Genomic DNA, 25,694 nt, shown 5'->3' on the forward strand with positions numbered 1-25,694 from the left:
ATAACCAAGAGTGGAACACAAAAATATACATTATAATCGAAAGATTTATGTATCTATGTTTCTTGAATCTACTCCATAAGTTGGCTTTAACCCCTTCTCGACATCTGCCGTAATACTACGGCGGACGCTGGGTGTTCAACTATAGCGGGAATAAATTTCCTGCACTCGAATTAATGCTTCCAAATATTGTGAACTTTTATTTACATCCGACAAAAACGTTTCGGTCATATACAGACCTTCTTCAGTTTGTCTTAAAAATACAAAAGAAATAAAATAATATAAGTGATTCCATCACATAGACAAAATATACAAACAATAGTACACAACAAGACAATCAATTAGTGTTAGATATATAGCCCAAGAGGTATAGGGTATGTAAAGACATGTGCAGATCTGGGCAGTTTGGTTATGGTATTGAACAATAACACCATTTAATCAGCAAACAATAGCAGAGTATGCACAAACAGATAAAATAGGCATATAGAACATCATGATATACTGCCAAGCCGAATAGGATATGTCGTCGTACTTCTACCGAGGAATGGTGCCCAGCTTGCTAGACAAAATGCTATGTCCTATGAGTACAATAATATCACAAATCCTATACAATCTTACCGGTGGAGTATGGTGGAAGGTGGAAGCTTGGAAGGTGTCCAGGTCAGAAGGAGTAATAGAGGTGTGGACGTGTGGGGTTAAAAAGGAGTGTTTTTGGCGCCAAGAGCCGTCAGACCGGGAGCCCTGCCCCTAAAGGGGGCGTGGCCCCAAGACCAAGGAGTCCCGGCTCCCCCCCATAATACTAAGGGACTAATAGGGAGAAAGAGGAGAGCATTGGTGGTGTACAGTGGAAACACAGGTTTCCCCGTGTTGGTAGCGCTGTCAGACGTCCTATAGTGAGTAAAAGAAGGCCACTTCCGGTTCGCGTGTGCCGCGACCGGAAGTCATGCGTTCCACAGTGGAGCGCATAGGAAATAGTGTGTCGGCCGGCATGAATTCGCCGGTAATACAGGAATACAGGCAAGCGCACAAATGGAAACTAAGATACATAATAGAGGGGGATATAAGGTAAAAGGCAAGAAAAAGGAGAAAATAATAAAATATAGAAAATAGAAATGGATGTGTGTCTCACAGTGGAACGCAAGGAGAAACCAAGCGTTCCAAGCTGGAACGCATGGAGAAATTAAAGGGACATACATACTAAGGAGGAGAATAAAGTACAAAAATAGGGAAAAAAAGGGGAAAAAAAGGGGGAAAAAAAAAGAAATCAAGGGGAAAGGTAAAACAAGGGTAAAGGTAAAAAAGAGGAAAAGAAAAAAAGAAAAAAGAAATAAAGGGGAAAAAGAAAAAGGTGGGTGAGGGGCAGCGAATTACTCAGTGATAGAAAAAACCGGTAAGGATTGCCCGGGCACCATGATTTTCCTCCTAGGTCATTATCGATTCTGCAGAAAAAGAAAAAATGATTTTAGTAGTCAAGTAAAGGGTCTGAGCAAAAACTCAACAAAAGCTCCTAATGTCATAATCGCGGTTCAGTCCGCGGGGTTCTAGTGTTTGGAATTTGTGAATCCAAAAAGCCTCTCTGAGTTTTAATGTAACGCATTTTTATTTAACGCAATAAATTAGTCAAAGCAGACTTAGGCTCAAGTACCAGACAATCACGACAAACATTCCTCAATACCCGCAAAAATGGCACATTTCCTTGTTTACATTGCCCACAATGCAATAATATCCAGAAAGGTGACCATCTTACACATCCACATACAGGTAGGAAGTTCCCCATTAAAGACTACTTTAGTTGCGACACTAATTTTGTAGTCTACATGATTAAATGTCCATGTGGTTTAGCATATATTAGAGAAACGACACAGGCCATTCGTGACCGTATCTCTCAACATAAGAGTACCATACGCACTAAAAATCTGTTGTTACCAATACCCTACCACTTCCATCAAGCTAAACATACCATCTCCCAGTTAAAATTCCAGGTCATAGAACATATACCCAAGGCCAGACGAGGGGGTGACAGAATTAAAACATTAAAACTCAGAGAGGCTTTTTGAATTCACAAATTCCAAACACTAGAACCCCGCGGACTGAACCGCGATTATGACATTAGGAGCTTTTGTTGAGTTTTTGCTCAGACCCTTTATTTGACTACTAAAATCATTTTTTCTTTTTCTGCAGAATCGATAATGACCTAGGAGGAAAATCATGGTGCCCGGGCAATCCTTACCGGTTTTTTCTATCACTGAGTAATTCGCTGCCCCTCACCCACCTTTTTCTTTTTCCCCTTTTTTTCTTTTTTTCTTTTCCTCTTTTTTACCTTTACCCTTGTTTTACCTTTCCCCTTGATTTCTTTTTTTTTCCCCCTTTTTTTTCCCCTTTTTTTCCCTATTTTTGTACTTTATTCTCCTCCTTAGTATGTATGTCCCTTTAATTTCTCCATGCGTTCCAGCTTGGAACGCTTGGTTTCTCCTTGCGTTCCACTGTGAGACACACATCCATTTCTATTTTCTATATTTTATTATTTTCTCCTTTTTCTTGCCTTTTACCTTATATCCCCCTCTATTATGTATCTTAGTTTCCATTTGTGCGCTTGCCTGTATTCCTGTATTACCGGCGAATTCATGCCGGCCGACACACTATTTCCTATGCGTTCCACTGTGGAACGCATGACTTCCGGTCGCGGCACACGCGAACCGGAAGTGGCCTTCTTTTACTCACTATAGGACGTCTGACAGCGCTACCAACACTGGGAAACCTGTGTTTCCACTGTACACCACCAATGCTCTCCTCTTTCTCCCTATTAGTCCCTTAGTATTATGGGGGGGCGCCGGGACTCCTTGGACTTGGGGCCACGCCCCCTTTAGGGGCGGGGCTCCCGGTCTGACGGCTCTTGGCGCCAAAAACACTCCTTTTTAACCCCACACGTCCACACCTCTATTACTCCTTCTGACCTGGACACCTTCCAAGCTTCCACCTTCCACCATACTCCACCGCTAAGATTGTATAGGATTTGTGATATTATTGTACTCATAGGACATAGCATTTTGTCTAGCAAGCTGGGCACCATTCCTCGGTAGAAGTACGACGACATATCCTATTCGGCTTGGCAGTATATCATGATGTTCTATATGCCTATTTTATCTGTTTGTGCATACTCTGCTATTGTTGGCTGATTAAATGGTGTTATTGTTCAATACCATAACCAAACTGCCCAGATCTGCACATGTCTTTACATACCCTATACCTCTTGGGCTATATATCTAACACTAATTGATTGTCTTGTTGTGTACTATTGTTTGTATATTTTGTCTATGTGATGGAATCACTTATATTATTTTATTTCTTTTGTATTTTTAAGACAAACTGAAGAAGGTCTGTATATGACCGAAACGTTTTTGTCGGATGTAAATAAAAGTTCACAATATTTGGAAGCATTAATTCGAGTGCAGGAAATTTATTTCTGTTTATTATGGCTATGAGAAGCCTTTTCCTGGCACCGAACTTCTTGACCGAGTGACGGTACACTAAGATTACAAACAACTATAGCGGGAGAAGGGCGGTCGCCATAGCTGTCGGGTGTCTACTGTTTTACACAGTAAACACACAGCACTGATGCCTCCGGTCGGTGCCCGGACCGATCGGAGGCATTAACCCCTCCGGTGCCTCGGTCAAAGCTGACGAGGCGCCATTTTCCTGGCGCGCATGGGCACTGCCATTTTGCCAGTGATCGCTGGCGCCTGGAGCATGCTCTAGGGCCGATGTCACATTGGCATGACAGCTGGGAGCCTTGTAAAGGCTCCCAGGCTTGTCTGAAGTGATATTCTTTTGCAGGCTGCTCTATGCAGCCTGCAAAAGAAATGACGATTTTTTGTAATGTATTGTAATGCATTGCATTAGTGATCAGACCCCCTGGGGTTCAAGACCCCTAGTGGGTCTAATAAATGCAAAAAATAACAATAAAAAAAGTAAAAAAAATATAAAAAAATTAAAAAGTATTAAAAATTCAAATCATCCCCCTTTTCCTAGAACGCATATAAAAGTAGTTAAATACTGTGAAACACATACATGTTAGGTATCCCTGTGTCCGAAATCGCCCGCTCTACAAATCTATAAAAATATTTTTCCTGTACAGTAAACGACGCAGCAGGAAAAAGAGTCAAAATTGCCAAACCGCCGTTTTTTCACTGTTTTGCTTCTGATAAAAAATTTAATAAAAAGTGATCAAAGCAATAACATTTACCCAAAATGGTAAAACTGAAAAGTACATCTGGCCCAACAATAAAAGACGCCTTATGCATTCCCGGACACGGACGTATAAAAAAAGTTATGGGTGTCAGAATATGGCGACTTTTAGAAAAAATTTATTTTAACAGTTTTGGATTTTTTTTCAGGGGCTAAAATGTAAATAAAACCATATAAGTTGAGTATTCCCGGAATCGTACTGAAACATAGAATACAGGGGACATGTCATTTTGGCTGCACAGTGAACGCTGTAAAACCGAAGCCCATAAGAAAGTCGCAGAAATGCATTTTTTCTTCAAATCCACCACATTCTGAATTTTTTTCCAGCTTCCCAGTACATTATACAAAATAATTAATGATTGCATCATGAAGAACAATTTGTCCTGCAAAGAATAAGACCTCATATGGCTCTGGGAGTGGAGAAATAAAAAAGTTATGGGGTTTAGAAGGAGGGGAGTCAAAAACGAAAAATGAAAATCGAAATATGCTGTCAGCGGGAAAGGGTTAAAAAAATAGATGACAAAAACTAATCAAATACTAAAGTGTGAACAAGACTATGGCCTAGATTTGCTAATAGTTATACTGTGCAAACTGAAAACACAGTGACAGATGCTGTATGACAAATCTGCCATATCTTTCAGACTGTCTAGTCTAAGTATATAGCACCTTTTACTTTGACCCAGAATGTTTTGACCCTTTGTTGGCACATAGTGGCACATTTAAGTGATATCCCATTTATCTAAGAATCCACATCCACATGCAGGGGTAAACCTAGCCTGTCTGCTGCCTGAGGCGAACTATAGAAAGGTACCCTCCGCTAAATATAATCCGCTATCTTTGGTTAAGCAATGGGGCCCACGGCCCACCTAATTAGGACATGCGCTCCATTAGCAGATCAAAAAATACCCTTATTTAACACCCCTTTTTTTGCCCCCCCCCATACAATATACAACTCCCTTTTATTAATTTTAATATTGCAGTGGGTAACAGCCAATAATTTTTACTCACCTGTCCACGCTCCTTTCCAGGCTGATCTCCACTGCCGCCTCTAGAGTGCACTTCAGTATTGTGAGGCTGGACAGGAACATGGACAGGCAAGCAAAAAGTTTTGGCTGTTACCTACTGCAATATTACAATAGTGACCAATTTATAAAATGACGCCCTCACCTCAGCTCGCCTCCGCGAAGGTGTGCCCTTGCAAACATATCTAGCAAGTTAAAAAATGTAAGCCCAAATTAGATGTTTCACATTAGACCAAGTAAATGCCACGTTTATTCCAGTGTTTGGCTCTCCTGCATGGGCCCACTGCTTTAAAAAGTTGTGAGCGGGGTGCAAAATTAACAAAGAGACACCTATTTGGTTCAAATTGCACCAGTGCCAATGCCAATTTTTCTGGCCTACAAGTGATAGTAAATTCCTTCATTGTGTTTATAGATGAAATTTCACCACCTCAAACAAGTCCAAGAATTTCCATCAATGCATAATTGCTGTTCCACTGGTTCCAGCATAGTTTAAATTTTTTCTCTAGCCCTCACCATTCCTGAGTAATAACTGCTGTTATCTTTGTTGCCTGATGTGCTATTTAGGTACTGTACTGTCAGGAGAGCGGTGTCAGACAGGAGCAGGCAATGGGTGTGATTCTGAACTTGGACACTGGCTGCCTCTGATTGGAGCTCTGAGTCACACTCTTTATATTGTTCCTGTCTGACACTGCAACTCGCCACACAAACAATAAACCTTCACTTAGCTATATCGACAGAAAAATACAAATTTATGAGTTTTGGAAAGCAGGAAAGGAAAATATGAAAAAAGTAAATTAAAGGGGTTGGCCACTTTCAGACCAATATTGAGAGACGAATGTTATGGTTTGTATAATAAAAAGTTGTACAATTTTCCAATATACTTTCTGTATCAATTCCTCATAATTTTCTAGATCTCTGCTTGTTGTCATACATTCTGTTACCTCTAGTGGATAAAACTCTGACCATGGTCATGTGATTTACGTTCCATGGTCATGTGATGAGGACACTTTATTATGCCACATAGTGGCCCACCCCTGAACTATTATTATAATCTGGGGTCTTTACAGACCCTGGAGTATAATAATCAGAGACCCAGGGGAGGTGAAGCAACATAATAAACAGTGTTACTCACCTCTCTGGGATCCGATATTACTCTTAGCAGGCTTCAAGCCTGTATAGTAACAGGCTGTTACTGCTAACACAGGCTTCAGGCCTGTATGGTAATGTTCCTGACGTCAGGTTGGGGATCGCGGCCTGGGCCTGCTCACAGCTGCCCCCCATCCTATAGCAGAAGGGGAAGTGGGGGCGGCCATGAGCAGGCACGGGGAGGTAGATACTGTAAATAGGCCGCTAGCTGTCCGTGTCTGAGCGCAGGCAGCGTGATGACACCACCTGCACTCAGACGCAGGGGTCCAAACTAGCACAGGATAGGGCTGTTCAGTTTGTTTTCAGAGCGGCCCTATCCTGGACTAGTTTAAGTTAAAAAAATAAAAAAATAAGAGTCCCGTGGCTGCCGCCCCCTCCGAAAATACCGCCTGAGGCAGCCGCCTCGCCTCATTAGAGGTGCGGCCCTGGATGGAGCTCTGTTTACTAGCACCTTTATAAGGTATTTTATAATACTATGTCTACTGTACTGCACCAGTCCTACATGGAATTATTCCTTTTCCATACAGTTAAAACAGGTTTTCAAGCCAAGAAATATTTTTTTTTAGAAATCCTTATTTTCTTTGAAAATGTATTTTCAAGATGTTACTGTATTCCAGAATTATTCCAACAGGTAAAGTATTAGGCCTTCTTTCTGGCATGGCCTAATAGGAAAATGCTAAAATAAAGAACAATGAGAGCCAACAGGCTCACAGAGGGAGCCCCTTCCCTCTGTCAAAAACCTTAGATGTCAGACTTGCTATTAACTGTGTAAGGGTTAAAATGATTGGAGGCCAAATTTATTGGTGTCCGATTAGTTAGCTGAATCTGGGGCATTGTAAATGCAGAGCCATTGAGCTGCAATATATGTACCCTTTTAAAAAGGCGCATGCAGAGGAGGAAATCCCCTGGACAGTTACCGTAAAAGGCAATATGGCTGTCATTAAGGGGTTAAATATAGTAATGAAACACGCAGCTGGTTTATTCCCACTATATTAATCAGGCATATGTGGGAATCTATACAGGTGTACAGGAAACGCTGGCCAACCCCAGGGTAAGATCACTGTCTATGAAGGCAAACCAGTATATATAAAGTTTCTTGCATGTTAACATCCTGGTAATTTCAAAATGAAGGGTGCCCTGGTACTACTTGCCTTGGTGGCAGCTGTCACCGGAATGGAGAATTACAGCGGGTAAGTAGAATGGCCCACATATGCTTAGGTCAATACACCAGTATTCTGGCATTGCTTTTTGCATTTTTGGAGCATAGACCTTTAGGCTAAAGCCCCACGTTGCGGAAAAATAGCTTTTTTTTTTGAAAATTTAGCTGCGTTTTTTTGAGCCAAAGCCAAGAATGGCTACAAAAGGAATGGGGAATATACAAGAAATTCTTATACTTCTCCCTTCTGCTCAATCTACTCCTGGCTTTGGCTTAAAAAACTGCAACAAAATCTGCAACAAAAAAGCTGCGTTTCCTCAATGTGGGGCTTTAGCCTTAGACACCTTTAGGCCGGGGCCCCACGGGACGTAAACGCCGCGATTTACCTGAGACGGAAACGCTGCGGGAAAAATCATGGCGTTTTACAGTGTAAGCAAAGGGGATGGGATTCATGCGAATCCCATGCCCACTTTGTGGAAAAAAACGCAATGTTGCGGTTTTGTAAATCGCAGCATGTCAATTATATCTACAGAAACGCCAGCAGCTTTCTCATAGATATAATTATAGCAGAAAGTCTGCGGAGAAAAACTGCAAACTTTCTGTTGAAAGCGCTGCGGAAAGAACTGCAATGCGTTCACGCCGCGTAGTTCTTTCCGCAGCACTTTAGTGCTGCAATTACGGCCCGTGGGGCCTTAGTCTTAAACTATAAAAGTTCACTGAACTGAATCACTGCTCTAACATGTAAATAAAATCTAACTTTTATTAGGTAAAGTCGATAAAATTCAAACAAAACTCAAAAAAGCGCTTAAATGGTATTCTAAACGTAAGACTGACATACCTGACTTGGTTACTGCATTCAGGCCAGTCTGTGATGCATGAGGGCAATATAAACTCTCAGTCCATATTCACATTCTGCTGCTACCAGTGTCCAAATTTTTGCTAAGACTCAAGTGTTGAGTTGGAGGACAATTATGGACCACTATTATGTAGCAAGCAGGGCTGAATACTAGCTAGATAGTGTTCCTTAATAATCGCTGCGACCAAAAAACCCGATGCATTTCCGCAGTTTTTTTTCTCCAGTGTTTTGTTTTGCTGCTTTTCTGCTGAATTATCACATGCATTAATTAACCTTGCTCAAAGCATGTATTTGGTGAAAATTGGGCCTGATTTCTGGTGCATTTAGCTTAGTAAATGCTTTTTAACAGTGGAGTACTCACTTAAGCAGAGTCCCTTAATTGTATTAATTAGAATTTTTACAGCATAATTGAAAATATATATGTAAATATACAGACATTTCCCAATGTCTCTACAGACACCAAGTCCTGCGAATTCTCCCAGCCGATGAAAATCAGGTGAACCTGGTAAAGGATCTGGAAAATCTTGAAGATCTGCAGGTATAAAAAATCTGTCAAATTCTAGGGCACAACTTAATCTTATAATTGTATTTATTATCATTATTTATTATTATTATTATTATTATTATTATTATTATTATTAATAGTAATAACTTTATTTATATAGCACAAACATATTCTGCATTCAGAAATCAGAGATTAAATGGACATTATATGTCATTAAAATGTGACAAAGAGATTAATATTTCAAACAGCAGGAGTGAGGGCACTACCCTCGCAAGAGCTTACAATCTACGAGGAAATAGGAAGACCCAATAGGTAAAAGGGCTTGTCTGGTACAATAGTCCAGCAATCTATTAATAAGTAAGGTCATATATCTGATGCTGTATGAGCCAGTCATCAGCTGGTATCTGTGAATATACGGATACTAAGTGCATGGAGTGCAAGGTAACTTCTAGATGGAGGGGTCAGGTTCTGAGCAATAGAGTAGGAAGGATAGCTTAGGATAAGAAATGTTAGTGCAGTGTGTGGTGGTGTAAAGCAATGTGATTAGGTTATGTCATAAGCCTGCCTAAACAGATGTAATTTTAGGAGTTTTGAAGAAGCTCTAGTTGGGTATTAATCTGAATGTCCTAGTTAAAGTATTCCAGAGTATTGGTGCAGCTCGAGAAAAGTCTTGAAGATGGAACTGGGATATTTGGATAACAGAGGCTACAAGTCTGTGGTCATTGGCACAACGTAGAGGACGGTTAGGTCAGTGATGAAGGAGAACATGTAGGGAGGCGCAGCACTAAGGATGGAGTTGTGGGTGAGTGTGATAATTTTATATTGCATTCTGTGGTGGATGCGCAACCAGTGTAGTGACTGTCCCAAGGTAGATGCATTTGTGTACCATTTTGACAGAAAGATGAGTCTGATGGCTGCATTCAGGGCAGATTGTAAAGGGAAGAGTTTAGTAACAGGAATCCCAATTAGTAGAGAATTGCAATAGTGAAGACGAGAGATAATCAGAGCGACAATGAGGGTTTTTGATGTTTCCCTTTAGATTTATCTGTCAGGAGATCGTTGGAGACTTTTTTTTTGGTTGTTTCTGTAGAGTGAAATGCACGAAGACCTATTTGCAAGGGATTGAAAACAGAGTTAGCAGAGAGGTAGCGCATTAGATGGGAATAGACCAAATGTTTCAGGAGTTTAGAGATGAAGGAGGAGTTAGAGATGGATCGATAGCAGTACAGGATGGATCGAGGGATCCATTTCAGCCCATGTTTTTCAAATGTATATAAGTTAAAGTCTATGGACCCCTTTTGATGCATTTTTATTATTGCACTATACTCATTTTAGTGTTAAAAATGTCTTCCAGTAGGTCTAATTAAAATTTTTACTCCATTCTTCTGCAACCTGCAAGTTTTCAATTGTATGCCAGACAACTCTACCCTACTCAGATTTTATCTGTGTTCTTCTGATGGCTTACAAACAAGCTTATAAAAACTCCTTCAGGAAACCTCTGCGAACTTTCTGTCTAAAGCGCTGTGGGAAGAACCGCGATACGTTGCCAACGTCGTTTTTCCCGCAGTGCTCTTTTGCTGTGGATTGCAGCAGCACTAAAAAATTTGTGCCTCTCAGTCCATGAAAGCAACAGACATGTGAAAGGCTCCATTTACTATAATGGACCCGTGTGCTGTCTGATTTTTTTCATAATAAAATGCACTTTTTCCAAAGAGTTTCTTTTTGGTTTTTACATTAAATATGACTGTATTTCATCTATAGGTACAGCCTGAGCATGCTGTGTAGTGAGAGCCAAATCCAAATGCTGCCATTCTATTTCTACACACTTATTGAATTAACACATTTATGTTTTGTTTTACAGCTGGATTTCTGGAGGGAACCCACCAAACCAGAGACATTTATTGACATTCGTGTGCCATTTTTCAGTCTTCAAGATGTAAAGGTCTATCTGGAATTTCACAATATCCAGTACAATATTATGATCCAAGACCTGCAGGTGGGTGTTAGTTTCCAACATAGAAAACTTCTATGCTAGGGGCAACATGGTCCCTCAGTGGTTAGCACTTCAGCCTTGCAGCGCTAGAGCCCTGGGTTTGAATCCTACCAGGAATAACATCTGCAAGGAGTTTGCATGTTCTCCCTGTGTTTACGTGGATTTCCTCCCTCCTGTTCTACAAAGCCATACTGACAGGAAAAAAAAAATGTACATTGTGATTCCTATATGGGGCTCACAATCTATATTAAAAAAAAAAACCTCTATGCTCTGATTTTTTAAAAATTTATTATAGAGGAATGAAACCTAATAGGTAGCACAAAGAGATACAGGATATAACCATGTATAGTATTAGCAAAGCAAGAAGGTAGAAGTATTTTACACTAGTAGTAGTTGTAGTAGTAATGTTTCACACAATCTATAAAGCAACAACAATTGACTGTATAATAATATAACGCTTTGGATGTCTTGTTTGTTGTATGTACAAAAGCAAGTTGATACATGGTGCAATATATGGTGTAGATGAATATTGAAGCTGTATACTGGCCAGCACAGGGGTGCTATTACTTATGTTAGGCTCACAACTGCTTGGGGACCCTTCGAACAGAAACCTAATCCACTTAAAAAAGCAGTTACCTAGTTGTCCAGTTACCGCCCGAAAAAGATTAAAAATGCGAGGAGAGACGCTGCATGCAACGCTTTTCACTCCACAATTTTTAAACGGGTTTATGGAGTTTAAGTGCTGGTGTGAATCCAGTCGTAGTGAATTTTTTTCTTTTCTGAATAGCCCTAAGATCCAACTATAGGCGTGAATTCACTACAACTGCTTTATGTTTTAAAATGTGTGCAACAGTGGACGTTTAGATGATAAGTAGATGGCAATGTTTTAATTACTGAATTTTCTTGGTAAATATATAAAGTTAAATATGTTTATTTAGAAAGTTTGCCAAATTTTAACAGGAATTGTTAGATGAAGAAAAGAAAGATATGAAAATTGGACATGCCATGGAAAATGCCCGTTCTACCAACACATTTAACTTTGCTACATACCACACCTTTGATGAGGTAGGAGATGATACCCGTCACTATGTTACTAGAGCTCTTATGTTCACTTTATTCACCAAACTCGTCAATTTAAGCAATACCTGTATAATTATACCTGGATTACAATGGTATTCCCAATAACTGATATGTTTCACTTTAATAGTTTGTGTTGAAGTAGCATAAACTACATGATACAGACAGAGATGCAGCTAGGGGTTCAGCACAGGGTGCAAATATGTCCACCTGGGCCCCCAGCTCATGTATACCAATGTTATCGCCATATGGTGGAAAGTACAAGCTCTGCACTGGGCTCTGCAGACAATATAACGCAGTAAACATTTTGTGATTTACAAGTGATATCTCTGACTGACTGGGCTGCCATAACCACTTCTTTCAGCTGTGGCTTGTCTCTGTAAAGAAAGTGGGGTTCTGACTCCAGGACCCTTGCTAATCAGCTGTTTGAAGATGACCACAGCACTTGTGCAAGCGGTGAGACTCCTTCTCTGTCTACATTGCATTGTTCGTTTCATAGTGGCCATGTAATGTAACTACAGCCTTATCCTATACACTATTGTAGGACAAGGCTGTAATTATATAACATGGTCACTATAAAAACAGAGAGTGTATATAAACAGTAAAGTGGTCACCATGCCTGCATTTGTGCCAAACAGCTGATCAGTGTGTGTTCCAAGTGTTATAACTCAACTGATCTCTATCCTACGGACTGATCATCAATTAAAATGAGCTGGAAAACCCCAGTAATAAAGTCCAAGTACTTGTTTATTTATTGCTGCCTAATTGCCCCCTTATATTATTCCCCCTGAGATAAATACTGCTCTCCTAATGCCAGTTTATATATATGATGGTAGTTATATTCATAATGCCCCCAATGACACCTTAAATAAATAATACCCCTATATGCCCCTTATATAAATGATCTCCCCTTATAGTCGTAATGCCCCTAATGATCCCTTATATAATGACCCTTTCTATTCTATAAGCTCCCTTATATATGTTTTCTCTGCATGTTCCTATAGACATAATACCCCCAATAAACCCTTATATAAATAATGCCTCTTATATTCTCTATGCCCCTTTATATAAATGATCTCTACTCTATAGTTATGATGCCCCTAACATGCTCTTTATGCCCCATGTAATAAGAACTGCCCAAAAAATAAAATAAAAGTTATCTCTTGCTGCAATGGGTCTCTGTTACTGGCACCTCTCCTCTCGTCTGCGTCTCAGTGCAGAAGGAGCAATGCTATGAGTTCATTTAGCCTGTCTGTGTCAGGAAGCAGACATCTTATCTGTGGTCCCGGCACCTTATTAACCAGCAGCCCTGAAGTGTCTGGTGGCTTATAGAATGGCATAGCAAGAAGTATTCGATTCCTGCTCTACCACATATTTTAACTGTATTGCTGTCCTTCAGAGACCGATATAGTTTAAAGAATAGCATGTGTTTATGGCAGCCCAGGGAAGGATTTCCCTACCAGCTATGAAACCGAAATACAGTAGATACAATGTACATTCAGTTTTCTAAGTGTGATGGATTCTATGCAGCAATGCAATGCTCATATTTCATGTGCTTACAGATCAATAACTTTATTGACACTTTGGTGGCTGAAAATCCTGGCCTGGTGAGCAAAATTCAGATTGGTAAAAGCTACGAGGGTCGTCCTCTGAATGTTTTAAAGGTAAGAATAATAAATGCTTTTGATATTTCATCAATACATTTGATCTTGTATCTTGGACAGTTGAGCACATTTATATATGGCATACCTTTTTTTATCTCCATATCTATACTGTCTGGACCAATTTTATTTATGTGTCCCATCCACTCAATGGCAACTATTCTCCTAACTATTTTTTTTTTTTATAAATAATAATATTTTTTTTATGCTTTCTTCTTGTGTTGCACATCTTAGATTTAGACCTCAATCTGAAACGTTACATATCCATGGCAACACCAGCACATTAAAGGACACTGATTGGTGGCAGCTTATACAGCTTTATTTATGTGTAATGACAGTAACCTCTATCACTAAATCAGCTGGACCACTGTATAAGCAATGCTACCTCTGAATCCGCGCCTACTGCCTCTTGTGTCACCTCCTCTACCTCATAGATTATAAGCTTTTTCGAGCAGGACCCTCAGTCCCATTCTGTGAATTGACTATTACTCTGTACTCTCTTACTCTATTAATCTTTTTGTCTGTACTTGAACCCCACAATTTGTAAAGTGCTGTGGAATATGTTGGCGCTATATAGATAAAATGTATTATTATAATTCTATATTCTTTTCTAGTTCAGTACTGGTGCCAACCGTCCTGCTTTCTGGATTGACACTGGAATTCATTCCCGTGAGTGGGTTACTCAGGCCAGTGGTTTGTGGTTTGCTAACAAGGTATGGAATCACACCCGTAGTCAGTTGATGGAAAACAAGTGTTATAGTATGTACGTATGTATATATGTCTGACTTTTATGACTATTATTCTAATCATGGCCTGAAAGTTCCTTCCCTACTGTATAGTCAGTAGTTACTGTATAACACATTCATTACAATTAAAAACAAGAGCATTAGGAAAAATGGGAAAGTCTGTATTAATGTAGTGGATTAAGAAATAAATGGGAGACAGCAATAGAATGTCAATAATCTCATGTATTTTATTGTCTACAGATCGCTAAAGATTATGGAAGTGACCCATCCCTTACTGCCACCTTGAACAGAATGGACATATTCTTGGAAATTGTGACCAATCCTGATGGGTTTGTTTATACCCACACCAATGTAATTACTTCTCGGTTATAATGAAGGCATTATTCTGTGTTATATTACCTCTTATCTTACATGTCATTGTGGTGTTATTCCAGCAAGCATGGCCTTTATACCACTATATCCTAACAGACTCGTGTTTATAGTACTAAAAGTCATGTTGCGTAGTCAGATCAAATTTACTGGAACTGCAACTAGCTGACAAGATGAGGTAGAAACTTGCAGGGTTTGACATACATACAGTACCAGTATCAAGGTATTCACATGGATTATCCTGAACTTACAAGAGAAATTCATTGTTCATGGACTAGGCCTCAAACACTTGTGTCGCAGTAGCTTCTTCATGGGGACACAGAACAGACCACCAGTGTATGGTTGTTATCAGGATTTTCTTTATAAATTCTTCCTAGGCTCAATTCTTCTGCACAATCTTCCACCTCCATGTGAGGTACCTGCAAGAAAGCAAAACACAGTATAGCGCCAAAGGAAATCACAGCACATCTCGGAAAACAATATAAAAAGAATAAGAGCAAACACTGTTACTTGTTGGATAGCAACATATCTTGGGCAGGGCCTATGCATATTGCCACTATGGGCATGGTGAACCTAACCTTTCTGCTGCCTGAGGAAAACTATAGAAAAGCTCTCCTCCCTGACAAAAAAAATCTGTGTTTACACATTACTACTACCTTCACACAATAAGCATAGATAATAAGCTATAAAAGAAACAACCGCAACTTTGAGTTAAACATCGACATCTTTGCAAGTTCATTTTCTGGAAGTTGTTTTCAGCACACTAAGGGGCCGGTCACACGGAGTAAACACGAGCTGATTATGGCATAATACACATGTAAAAAAATTTTACATGTTTTTTTTTTTACACCTGTATTTTGCCACAATCAGCTTGCATTTACTCCATGTGAACGGCCTCTAATAGTCGCAATGTGATTCCTTTCAACAATATTAATGAAAAGCTACCTGGCGATCTTTCATTGCATGATAGGCTCCCCCTTACAGTATACTACCCTCTATACTTGCCCCACTAAACAGTATAATGCCCCTTTACTGGCCCCCTTGCTGGCCCTCATACAATACATTGTTCCTTTTCAGGCCACAACACATGATATTGCCTTCTCCTTTTTGGGGGGGTTCCACATAGTATATTGTCCTTTTTATGCCCATACATATATTATTACCCTCTTCTTTTTAGCCCCCACACAATATTCGGCTGTATTTTTTTGGCTCCCACATAGTGATATGTGTGATATGGTAAGCAAACCATTTTGGATCGAACCAGATTCAACCTGAATTTTCCAGGGGTCACTATTGATGCCTGTGATTGGGCCTCAGTGGTCAACATGGGGCATGTCAACGTCATGATGCTCGGCCTCCAGGGTGTACTACACAATATGTCCTGGTGCAGAAGAATACTGAAACTTAACGTGCAGCGCCCTCTGGAAGAAGAATCGGAGGTCAAATTGACAGGAGCAGATATAGGTGACCAAAATATCGGCTACTACCTGTTGAAATAATCCAATAGGTAGAAGACGATTAAAAAAAAAGCCACCTGAAGTGGCAGCCTCCGGTCAACTCATGGCAGGTGTGCACCTGAGTTCACTGCTTAAGAAGGTTAACCTATCAACTACTTATATCATCAAACTTTATAGCAGTCATAAAGAGATTTCAATAACAGTTCACTCATTATTACATTATAGAACCGTATGTGGCGTAAGACCAGATCTCCAAATAGTGGCTCTAGCTGTGTTGGAACTGACCCCAATAGAAACTGGGATGCTGGTTTTGGAGGTAACAATTGTATTTTCCCATTCTTTACATGCTATCATAATGAATATAAACCCAAATCTAGAACAAATGTAAATGGGATCTGTTTTGAAGCGCCGCGCTTTAACACGTGTATACGTGTCTAAATGTCTGTGAGAACAGGGCCTTAAATTGATTTTTACTGATATCCAGGTGGTGGATCAAGCTCAAATCCTTGCACTGAAACCTACAGAGGACGTGCTGCCCACTCTGAGCCAGAGGTCAAGGCTATTGTCGACTTTGTGAAGAGCCATGGCAAAATCAAGGGATTTGTTTCCATCCACAGCTATTCCCAGATGCTCCTCTATCCATATGGTTACACCACTACTCGTACCCCAGATAATGCTGAATTGGTACATTCTTTACACTGTTTATTCTATTATTGGTTATAGTGAGAAAATAACAGTTTGCATAGAAGTATATGTGAATATTAAGCCATCCCTATATATTAAATTAATGTTAGCTAATCCCACTGATTTTAATGTGTATGGGCTTCTGCAGACTCCCCCATGATAGCAGATGTCAGGAATGACAAGTCAGTTGGATGTGTGCATGAGGGGGTCATTACTTTTAATACATGTACTATTATTAGAGATGAGCGAACACTAAAATGTTCGAGGTTCGAAATTCGATTCGAACAGCCGCTCACTGTTCGAGTGTTCGAATGGGTTTCGAACCCCATTATAGTCTATGGGGAACATAAACTCGTTAAGGGGGAAACCCAAATTCGTGTCTGGAGGGTCACCAAGTCCACTATGACACCCCAGGAAATGATACCAACACCCTGGAATGACACTGGGACAGCAGGGGAAGCATGTCTGGGGGCATAAAAGTCACTTTATTTCATGGAAATCCCTGTCAGTTTGCGATTTTCGCAAGCTAACTTTTCCCCATAGAAATGCATTGGCCAGTGCTGATTGGCCAGAGTACGGAACTCGACCAATCAGCGCTGGCTCTGCTGGAGGAGGCGGAGTCTAAGATAGCTCCACACCAGTCTCCATTCAGGTCCGACCTTAGACTCCGCCTCCTCCGGCAGAGCCAGCGCTGATTGGCCGAAGGCTGGCCAATGCATTCCTATGCGAATGCAGACTTAGCAGTGCTGAGTCAGTTTTGCTCAACTACACATCTGATGCACACTCGGCACTGCTACATCAGATGTAGCAATCTGATGTAGCAGAGCCGAGGGTGCACTAGAACCCCTGTGCAAACTCAGTTCACGCTAATAGAATGCATTGGCCAGCGCTGATTGGCCAATGCATTCTATTAGCCCGATGAAGTAGAGCTGAATGTGTGTGCTAAGCACACACATTCAGCACTGCTTCATCAAGCCAATACAATGCATTAGCCAGTGCTGATTGGCCAGAGTACGGAATTCGGCCAATCAGCGCTGGCCAATGCATTCTATTAGCCCGATGAAGTAGAGCTGAATGTGTGTGCTAAGCACACACATTCAGCACTGCTTCATCAAGCCAATACAATGCATTAGCCAGTGCTGATTGGCCAGAGTACGGAATTCGGCCAATCAGCGCTGGCTCTGCTGGAGGAGGCGGAGTCTAAGATCGCTCCACACCAGTCTCCATTCAGGTCCGACCTTAGACTCCGCCTCCTCCGGCAGAGCCAGCGCTGATTGGCCGAAGGCTGGCCAATGCATTCCTATGCGAATGCAGACTTAGCAGTGCTGAGTCAGTTTTGCTCAACTACACATCTGATGCACACTCGGCACTGCTACATCAGATGTAGCAATCTGATGTAGCAGAGCCGAGGGTGCACTAGAACCCCTGTGCAAACTCAGTTCACGCTAATAGAATGCATTGGCCAGCGCTGATTGGCCAATGCATTCTATTAGCCCGATGAAGTAGAGCTGAATGTGTGTGCTAAGCACACACATTCAGCACTGCTTCATCAAGCCAATACAATGCATTAGCCAGTGCTGATTGGCCAGAGTACGGAATTCGGCCAATCAGCGCTGGCTCTGCTGGAGGAGGCGGAGTCTAAGATCGCTCCACACCAGTCTCCATTCAGGTCTGACCTTAGACTCCGCCTCCTCCGGCAGAGCCAGCGCTGATTGGCCGAAGGCTGGCCAATGCATTCCTATGCGAATGCAGACTTAGCAGTGCTGAGTCAGTTTTGCTCAACTACACATCTGATGCACACTCGGCACTGCTACATCAGATGTAGCAATCTGATGTAGCAGAGCCGAGGGTGCACTAGAACCCCTGTGCAAACTCAGTTCACGCTAATAGAATGCATTGGCCAGCGCTGATTGGCCAATGCATTCTATTAGCCCGATGAAGTAGAGCTGAATGTGTGTGCTAAGCACACACATTCAGCACTGCTTCATCAAGCCAATACAATGCATTAGCCAGTGCTGATTGGCCAGAGTACGGAATTCGGCCAATCAGCGCTGGCCAATGCATTCTATTAGCCCGATGAAGTAGAGCTGAATGTGTGTGCTAAGCACACACATTCAGCACTGCTTCATCAAGCCAATACAATGCATTAGCCAGTGCTGATTGGCCAGAGTACGGAATTCGGCCAATCAGCGCTGGCTCTGCTGGAGGAGGCGGAGTCTAAGGTCGGACCTGAATGGAGACTGGTGTGGAGCGATCTTAGACTCCGCCTCCTCCAGCAGAGCCAGCGCTGATTGGCCGAATTCCGTACTCTGGCCAATCAGCACTGGCTAATGCATTGTATTGGCGTGATGAAGCAGTGCTGAATGTGTGTGCTTAGCACACACATTCAGCTCTACTTCATCGGGCTAATAGAATGCATTGGCCAGCGCTGATTGGCCGAATTCCGTACTCTGGCCAATCAGTGCTGGCCAATGCATTCTATTAGCTTGATGAAGCAGAGTGTGCACAAGGGTTCAAGCGCACCCTCGGCTCTGATGTAGCAGAGCCGAGGCTGCACAAGGGTTCAAGCGCACCCTCGGCTCTGATGTAGGAGAGCCGAGGGTGCACTTGAACCCTTGTGCAGCCTCGGCTCTGCTACATCAGAGCCGAGGGTGCGCTTGAACCCTTGTGCACACTCTGCTTCATCAAGCTAATAGAATGCATTGGCCAGCGCTGATTGGCCAATGTATTCTATTAGCCTGATGAAGTAGAGCTGAATGTGTGTGCTAAGCACACACATTCAGCTCTACTTCATCGGGCTAATAGAATGCATTGGCCAGCGCTGATTGGCCAGAGTACGGAACTCGACCAATCAGCGCTGGCTCTGCTGGAGGAGGCGGAGTCTAAGATCGCTCCACACCAGTCTCCATTCAGGTCCGACCTTAGACTCCGCCTCCTCCAGCAGAGCCAGCGCTGATTGGCCGAATTCCGTACTCTGGCCAATCAGCACTGGCTAATGCATTGTATTGGCGTGATGAAGCAGTGCTGAATGTGTGTGCTTAGCACACACATTCAGCTCTACTTCATCGGGCTAATAGAATGCATTGGCCAATCAGCGCTGGCCAATGCATTCTATTAGCGTGAACTGAGTTTGCACAGGGGTTCTAGTGCACCCTCGGCTCTGCTACATCAGATTGCTACATCTGATGTAGCAGTGCCGAGTGTGCATCAGATGTGTAGTTGAGCAAAACTGACTCAGCACTGCTAAGTCTCTGCATTCGCATAGGAATGCATTGGCCAGCCTTCGGCCAATCAGCGCTGGCTCTGCCGGAGGAGGCGGAGTCTAAGGTCGGACCTGAATGGAGACTGGTGTGGAGCGATCTTAGACTCCGCCTCCTCCAGCAGAGCCAGCGCTGATTGGTCGAGTTCCGTACTCTGGCCAATCAGCGCTGGCCAATGCATTCTATTAGCCCGATGAAGTAGAGCTGAATGTGTGTGCTTAGCACACACATTCAGCTCTACTTCATCAGGCTAATAGAATACATTGGCCAATCAGCGCTGGCCAATGCATTCTATTAGCTTGATGAAGCAGAGTGTGCACAAGGGTTCAAGCGCACCCTCGGCTCTGATGTAGCAGAGCTGAGGGTGCACAAGGGTTCAAGTGCACCCTCGGCTCTCCTACATCAGAGCCGAGGGTGCGCTTGAACCCTTGTGCAGCCTCGGCTCTGCTACATCAGAGCCGAGGGTGCGCTTGAACCCTTGTGCACACTCTGCTTCATCAAGCTAATAGAATGCATTGGCCAGCACTGATTGGCCAGAGTACGGAATTCGGCCAATCAGCGCTGGCCAAAGTTTATCTCACAAAAATCACAATTACACACCCGATAGAGCCCCAAAAAGTTATTTTTAATAACATTCCCCCCTAAATAAAGGTTATCCCTAGCTATCCCTGCCTGTACAGCTATCCCTGTCTCATAGTCACAAAGTTCACATTCTCATATGACCCGGATTTGAAATCCACTATTCGTCTAAAATGGAGGTCACCTGATTTCGGCAGCCAATGACTTTTTCCAATTTTTTTCAATGCCCCCAGTGTCGTAGTTCCTGTCCCACCTCCCCTGCGCTGTTATTGGTGCAAAAAAGGCGCCAGGGAAGGTGGGAGGGGAATCGAATTTTGGCGCACTTTACCACGTGGTGTTCGATTCGATTCGAACATGGCGAACACCCTGATATCCGATCGAACATGTGTTCGATAGAACACTGTTCGCTCATCTCTAACTATTATCATCTAAATTTCCCTTTCTGTACACAGGACAGTGTTGCTAAAGCTGCTATAAATGCATTGAGTTCACTGTATGGAACAAAATATACATATGGAAGTATCATTACCACTATCTGTAAGTATTAGTTTATCTATTATTGGTACTACTTGTGAAATATCAAACAAGCATAGATTCAAAAGTATATAACTGTAAGTGAGGTTGTAAGCAGGGGTAGATAGTCCAAGACGCGAGGCAGAAAATGGGCTCAATGGTAAGTAATTGCACATTTTCCCCCGTTATAATCCAGCCTCGTAATCGACTGTCTTAGCATCTTCCAATACATTTGATTACTTGTGTGGGGCACTCTTGTGTCTACTGGAGGTGAGTATTTGTTGGGTGATCCTCATGAGAATCGTCTCACGAATATTCATGAGCTTTGCCTGGTGGTTTTGTTTGGACCAAACAAGTCTGAACAGGAACTGCTATTGTTATTCACTTAACTCCCCTGGACTCCAGCACAGTTCCCCATCCTCTCCCGGCCTCCTAAATGGCATCGGCTTGTTATTGGGCCTCAGCAGTCACATGGGTCACTCCTGCATCATGATGAGATCCCAAAACATCATTCATGAAGTCGGGAGAGGCCCAAAGAAGATGGTGACCTGCAACAGAGCCCATGAGAGGTGAATAACACTATTTGTTATGTTTACGCTCCCCCCATGGCCTCTGAAGAGGCCCCAATAAATATCAGTTCCGATTTAAACATAATGTTTACTCTCTTCCCCTGGAGTCCCGATTATAGTCTGGGGTCAAGGCAACTATTCGGAACAAGCCTTCTTAGGAGTACTCCTTCCAAATAATGACATTGCCTACTTGTGTCAATCAGCTGGCCAATGAGCAAATGTAATATTATAAGAGTTGCAGGATCATCATCAGCATATCACCCTGTGTTTTCAAAGGTACAATGACAATAATTAGTGCGGCCAAATGAGGAGGAGCAAATGTGTTAAGGATCCTTCATCCCCATTCACTTTACATTGGTCTGTTTAAATAGGTAGATGCAAATAACTGCCAATTGGTTCAGTAAGCCTACAGGGTATGTGGTGTGCATATCGTATAGGCAGAACAGCAGATGTTATAGGTCTCATGGGGGGACAATTTACCCACCACATTTTCCTGCAGCCGCTACTATAGAGGGCACAGTGTGACTTAAATAGCAGCTGTATTAATTCCTATGCACTGAGCTATCCCTAGTGGTGACTTTAGGCATCAAATTTTATTACTCAGAACTCTATAGGAGAGCTGTATTCATCTTAGTTGTCTAGTGTAAATTCATTGACTTATATGGTGTTCAGAATGAGCACCATATTAAAAAAGCACCTGGGTGAGGCAAAGTGTGAGGTTTTTTTTTATCAAAAAAAAAATTCCCAAATTAAGAAAAATATGGATACTACCTTTTGTTATTTGGCCTTATGATATCTGTGCATGACCCTAATATATAAAAACATATACATCCTAGTAAATAAAACAAGATAGCATTGGCATTAGTGTAAATAAGAAGCACCTCTCTATGACACCCATATGATTTCATATTTACAGTAGTATATATTTTAGAGCAAAACAATAACTAAAAATGTCACCAGGGCCATTGTTAGAACTAGACGTCCAGGACTTATGCCCCCATCTTTTGCCTGTTGCTCTGAATTTTCTGAGGGCACTGCTGTAAATTTATCTGTACTGCATGTTTACTAATTTTAGTGAGGGCACAATGGTGGGAAATTAATTTTTGGGCACAGAGAGACATTATTACTTTGTCAAGGGCACTAAGTGGGTATTAAAGTAGGGCATTATTACTATGGAGCACAAAGCAGTAATTATTATGGTGTGTGTGTGTGTGTGTGTGTGTGTGTGTGTGTGTGTGTGTGTGTGTGTGTTGGGGGGCACTGTACACTGGCAACAGCAAGGTGAGGAGATTATGTGCAGAAGAAAGTTATGGTTGTAAGACGTCTTCATTGTGGTCTGGGCCGATATAGGCATAATGGGGGTGGGGGAAATATAAGTCTAGAGGCATGTGCTCAAGATCTTTTAAGGCCCTAGAAATGCCCATGAGTAAAATACAGTAGACTTGACATTTCTGGAAATCAGGAAACTATACTTGTTCTGCATTGTCATGAAGATTATAAATTAATAATAATATTATGGACCTTTAAATAATAAATGTTCTATCTCTTTTCTTTAACCATGGAAAATGTTAACTTTACAGATCAAGCAAGTGGAGGCACCATTGACTGGACCTACAACCAGGGCATCAAGTACTCTTACACCTTTGAGCTTCGTGATACTGGCCGCTATGGCTTTGCTCTGCCAGCGAACCAGATTATCCCAACTGCTGAGGAGACCTGGTTGGCCCTTACTAAGCTCATTGAGCATACCCGTGATAACCTCTATTAAATGATAAACCTTGAAATGCAATAAAGATCCTTACTAAAACTAAAGAAAGTTATATTTATGTTTACATATATATAAGAAGTTAGATATAAATTATCGTACATACTCGAGTATAAGCCGAGTTTTTCAGCACAGTTTTTGTGATGAAAAAGCCCCCCTCGGCTTATACTCGAGTCAAGCAACTCGACAGACACAATAGTAATATATAGAACCTCCCATAGACGGCAATACACTTGTATTGCCGTCTATGGGACTTGCAATCAAATGATTGCAGGTTCAAGTCCCCTGGGGGGGGAGCTAATAAAATAGTGAAAAATAAGCTTTAAAAAAAAAAAGTTCTAAATCACTCCTTTCCCTAGAATACATATAGAAGTAGAAAATTATTTTGAAACACATACACATTGTGGCGGGTTCACAACAGCGCCTGATCTCCGTTTTCCAGGTTTCCGTTTCCTGCCCAAGAAACTGGACTGGGGACAGAAACCGGCAGGCAGTTTTCAAACCCATTCATTTGAATGGGTTTGAAAAGTGAGCGCCCGTGAGTGTTTTCTGCAGTTTTTTTAACCGGACACAAAGTCAGACGTGCAGAGAGCAGAAGACGCTCACGGGCGCTCACTGGCAGACACTGAATGCCAGGTTTCCGTCTCCTGTCAGCAGAAGCCTCAAAACGGAGATCGGGCGCTAGTGTGAACCTGCCCTTAGGTAGCCCTGTGTCTGAAAGTACCCGGTCTACTGAATATAGGGTATCTGCTGTGCTCCTATTCCGTCGGAAAGGGGTTAATAGGAGCACTACAGATACCCTATATTCAGCCAGGCTGAATTCTAAGAGGGGGGAAAAATCCAGTCCTCAAGCTCAGGGAAGGGGCAGACAGACAACCAAAACACCCCTTCCCTTGAAAAGACCCTCGAGTATAATAATAGTGTTTGTGGCGCCCACAGCATCACTTACCGATCTCAGCACCTGCCAGGATTGGTAAGTAAATAGGGCCCGTTACCGGCTGCAGCAGTGTGTTTATTTACAGGTACATGTAAAAGTCTACTGCCAATTCAGGCCATTTCTAAGTGGCCCACAGTTGTTTAAGCTATCAAAGTGGGCCCCTAGTCTTTACGTACATAATTATTATCTGATTCTCTCTCTGCTGGTGAACTTACTAAAAACTGCAACTCTTAATTCCCACCCTAAAATTGGGCTTACACTTCAGTCCTGTAGGACGCTTTTTCCTACAGATTCAGTTTCTCCCTTACATCTCCAATGTTCCCTATAGTGGGTAACTCGGACTTCCCAGCAGGTCTATCTCCGAGCCCTTTCAAAGTGTAGTGTGAGGCTGGAAGAGAAAGGGCCATGCATTTCTGGTCTTCTGTACAATGACTATCCCATGGGGTCCTACTCACCGCCCCAGACCTATCCCCACTAGGTCCATGGAGAGTCCTTCAATTCACTAATTTGCTCTCCTCGTTGCCTTCCTCCCTGGGATATGACAGGTCGATTGTTCAATTTGAGAGATCCTGTTCCGGACCTGACTCAGTTGTACACTCCCTTTTAGACTTCTGCCTACTCCTGATTTCCCCTCCTCTGGGCCACAAGTCTGCCTTCTTGACCAAATGGGATACTGACTTGAATATTGTTTTCTCTGACTCGCAGTGTTCCAGGATTCTTTAGTTTGCCCACGAGGGCTCCATTTGAGCAAATACCAAATACCAAGAGCCAGGACACAAACTGTTAACCAAATGGTACTATGTAAATTACACAATTTTTTTCCCATCTGCCTCCTCAAGGTGTTGGCGGTGTGGCACGAAGGAGGGGACATTATTGCACATTTTTGGGGAATATGCGGGGTTGAAGGACTTTTGGGATGGGGTCCACCTTTCGCCACCCGAGGCGAACTACAGAAAGCCGTCCCCCCCCGGGAGGAGGGGGTGGAACGGAGGGGGCGTGGCCCCACAAAGGGGCATGGCCCTGCGAAGGGGGCGGGGCTTAGCGCAGGCAGAGAGCAGGCATGGAGAGGATCTGCAGCGCTGCTCCAGTGGCCCCCCCAAACCACCGCTCGGTGCTAAGCCAGTCCAGGACAGCTTGTCCCGGACTGGCTTAGGTAA

The 25,694-nt window shown here is 42.4% G+C and overlaps 1 protein-coding gene across 1 annotated transcript; it reads left to right on the forward strand.

Moving 5' to 3' along the window:
• Positions 1-7,535: 7,535 nt before the first annotated feature.
• Positions 7,536-23,651, forward strand: LOC142203312 (carboxypeptidase A1-like). Its single transcript, XM_075273918.1, has 11 exons — positions 7,536-7,600; positions 8,879-8,960; positions 10,789-10,923; positions 11,881-11,985; positions 13,560-13,661; positions 14,273-14,371; positions 14,645-14,755; positions 16,456-16,546; positions 16,715-16,914; positions 21,206-21,290; positions 23,416-23,651. The coding sequence occupies exons 1-11, from the start codon at positions 7,536-7,538 to the stop codon at positions 23,601-23,603; spliced, it is 1,263 nt and encodes a 420-aa protein (XP_075130019.1). The 3' UTR covers positions 23,604-23,651.
• Positions 23,652-25,694: the final 2,043 nt, after the last annotated feature.

Source organism: Leptodactylus fuscus, chromosome 5, assembly GCF_031893055.1.
Source record: "Leptodactylus fuscus isolate aLepFus1 chromosome 5, aLepFus1.hap2, whole genome shotgun sequence".
Taxonomy (NCBI): Eukaryota; Metazoa; Chordata; class Amphibia; order Anura; family Leptodactylidae; genus Leptodactylus; species Leptodactylus fuscus.

Bases quoted from the DNA above. Each gene is read 5' to 3' on its own strand.
- LOC142203312 (XM_075273918.1), top strand. From the start codon at position 7,536: ATGAAGGGTGCCCTGGTACTACTTGCCTTGGTGGCAGCTGTCACCGGA. The intron at 14,372-14,644 runs GTATGGAATCAC...TATTGTCTACAG, and splicing joins GTTTGTGGTTTGCTAACAAG to ATCGCTAAAGATTATGGAAG. The intron at 21,291-23,415 runs GTAAGTATTAGT...TTAACTTTACAG, and splicing joins AAGTATCATTACCACTATCT to ATCAAGCAAGTGGAGGCACC.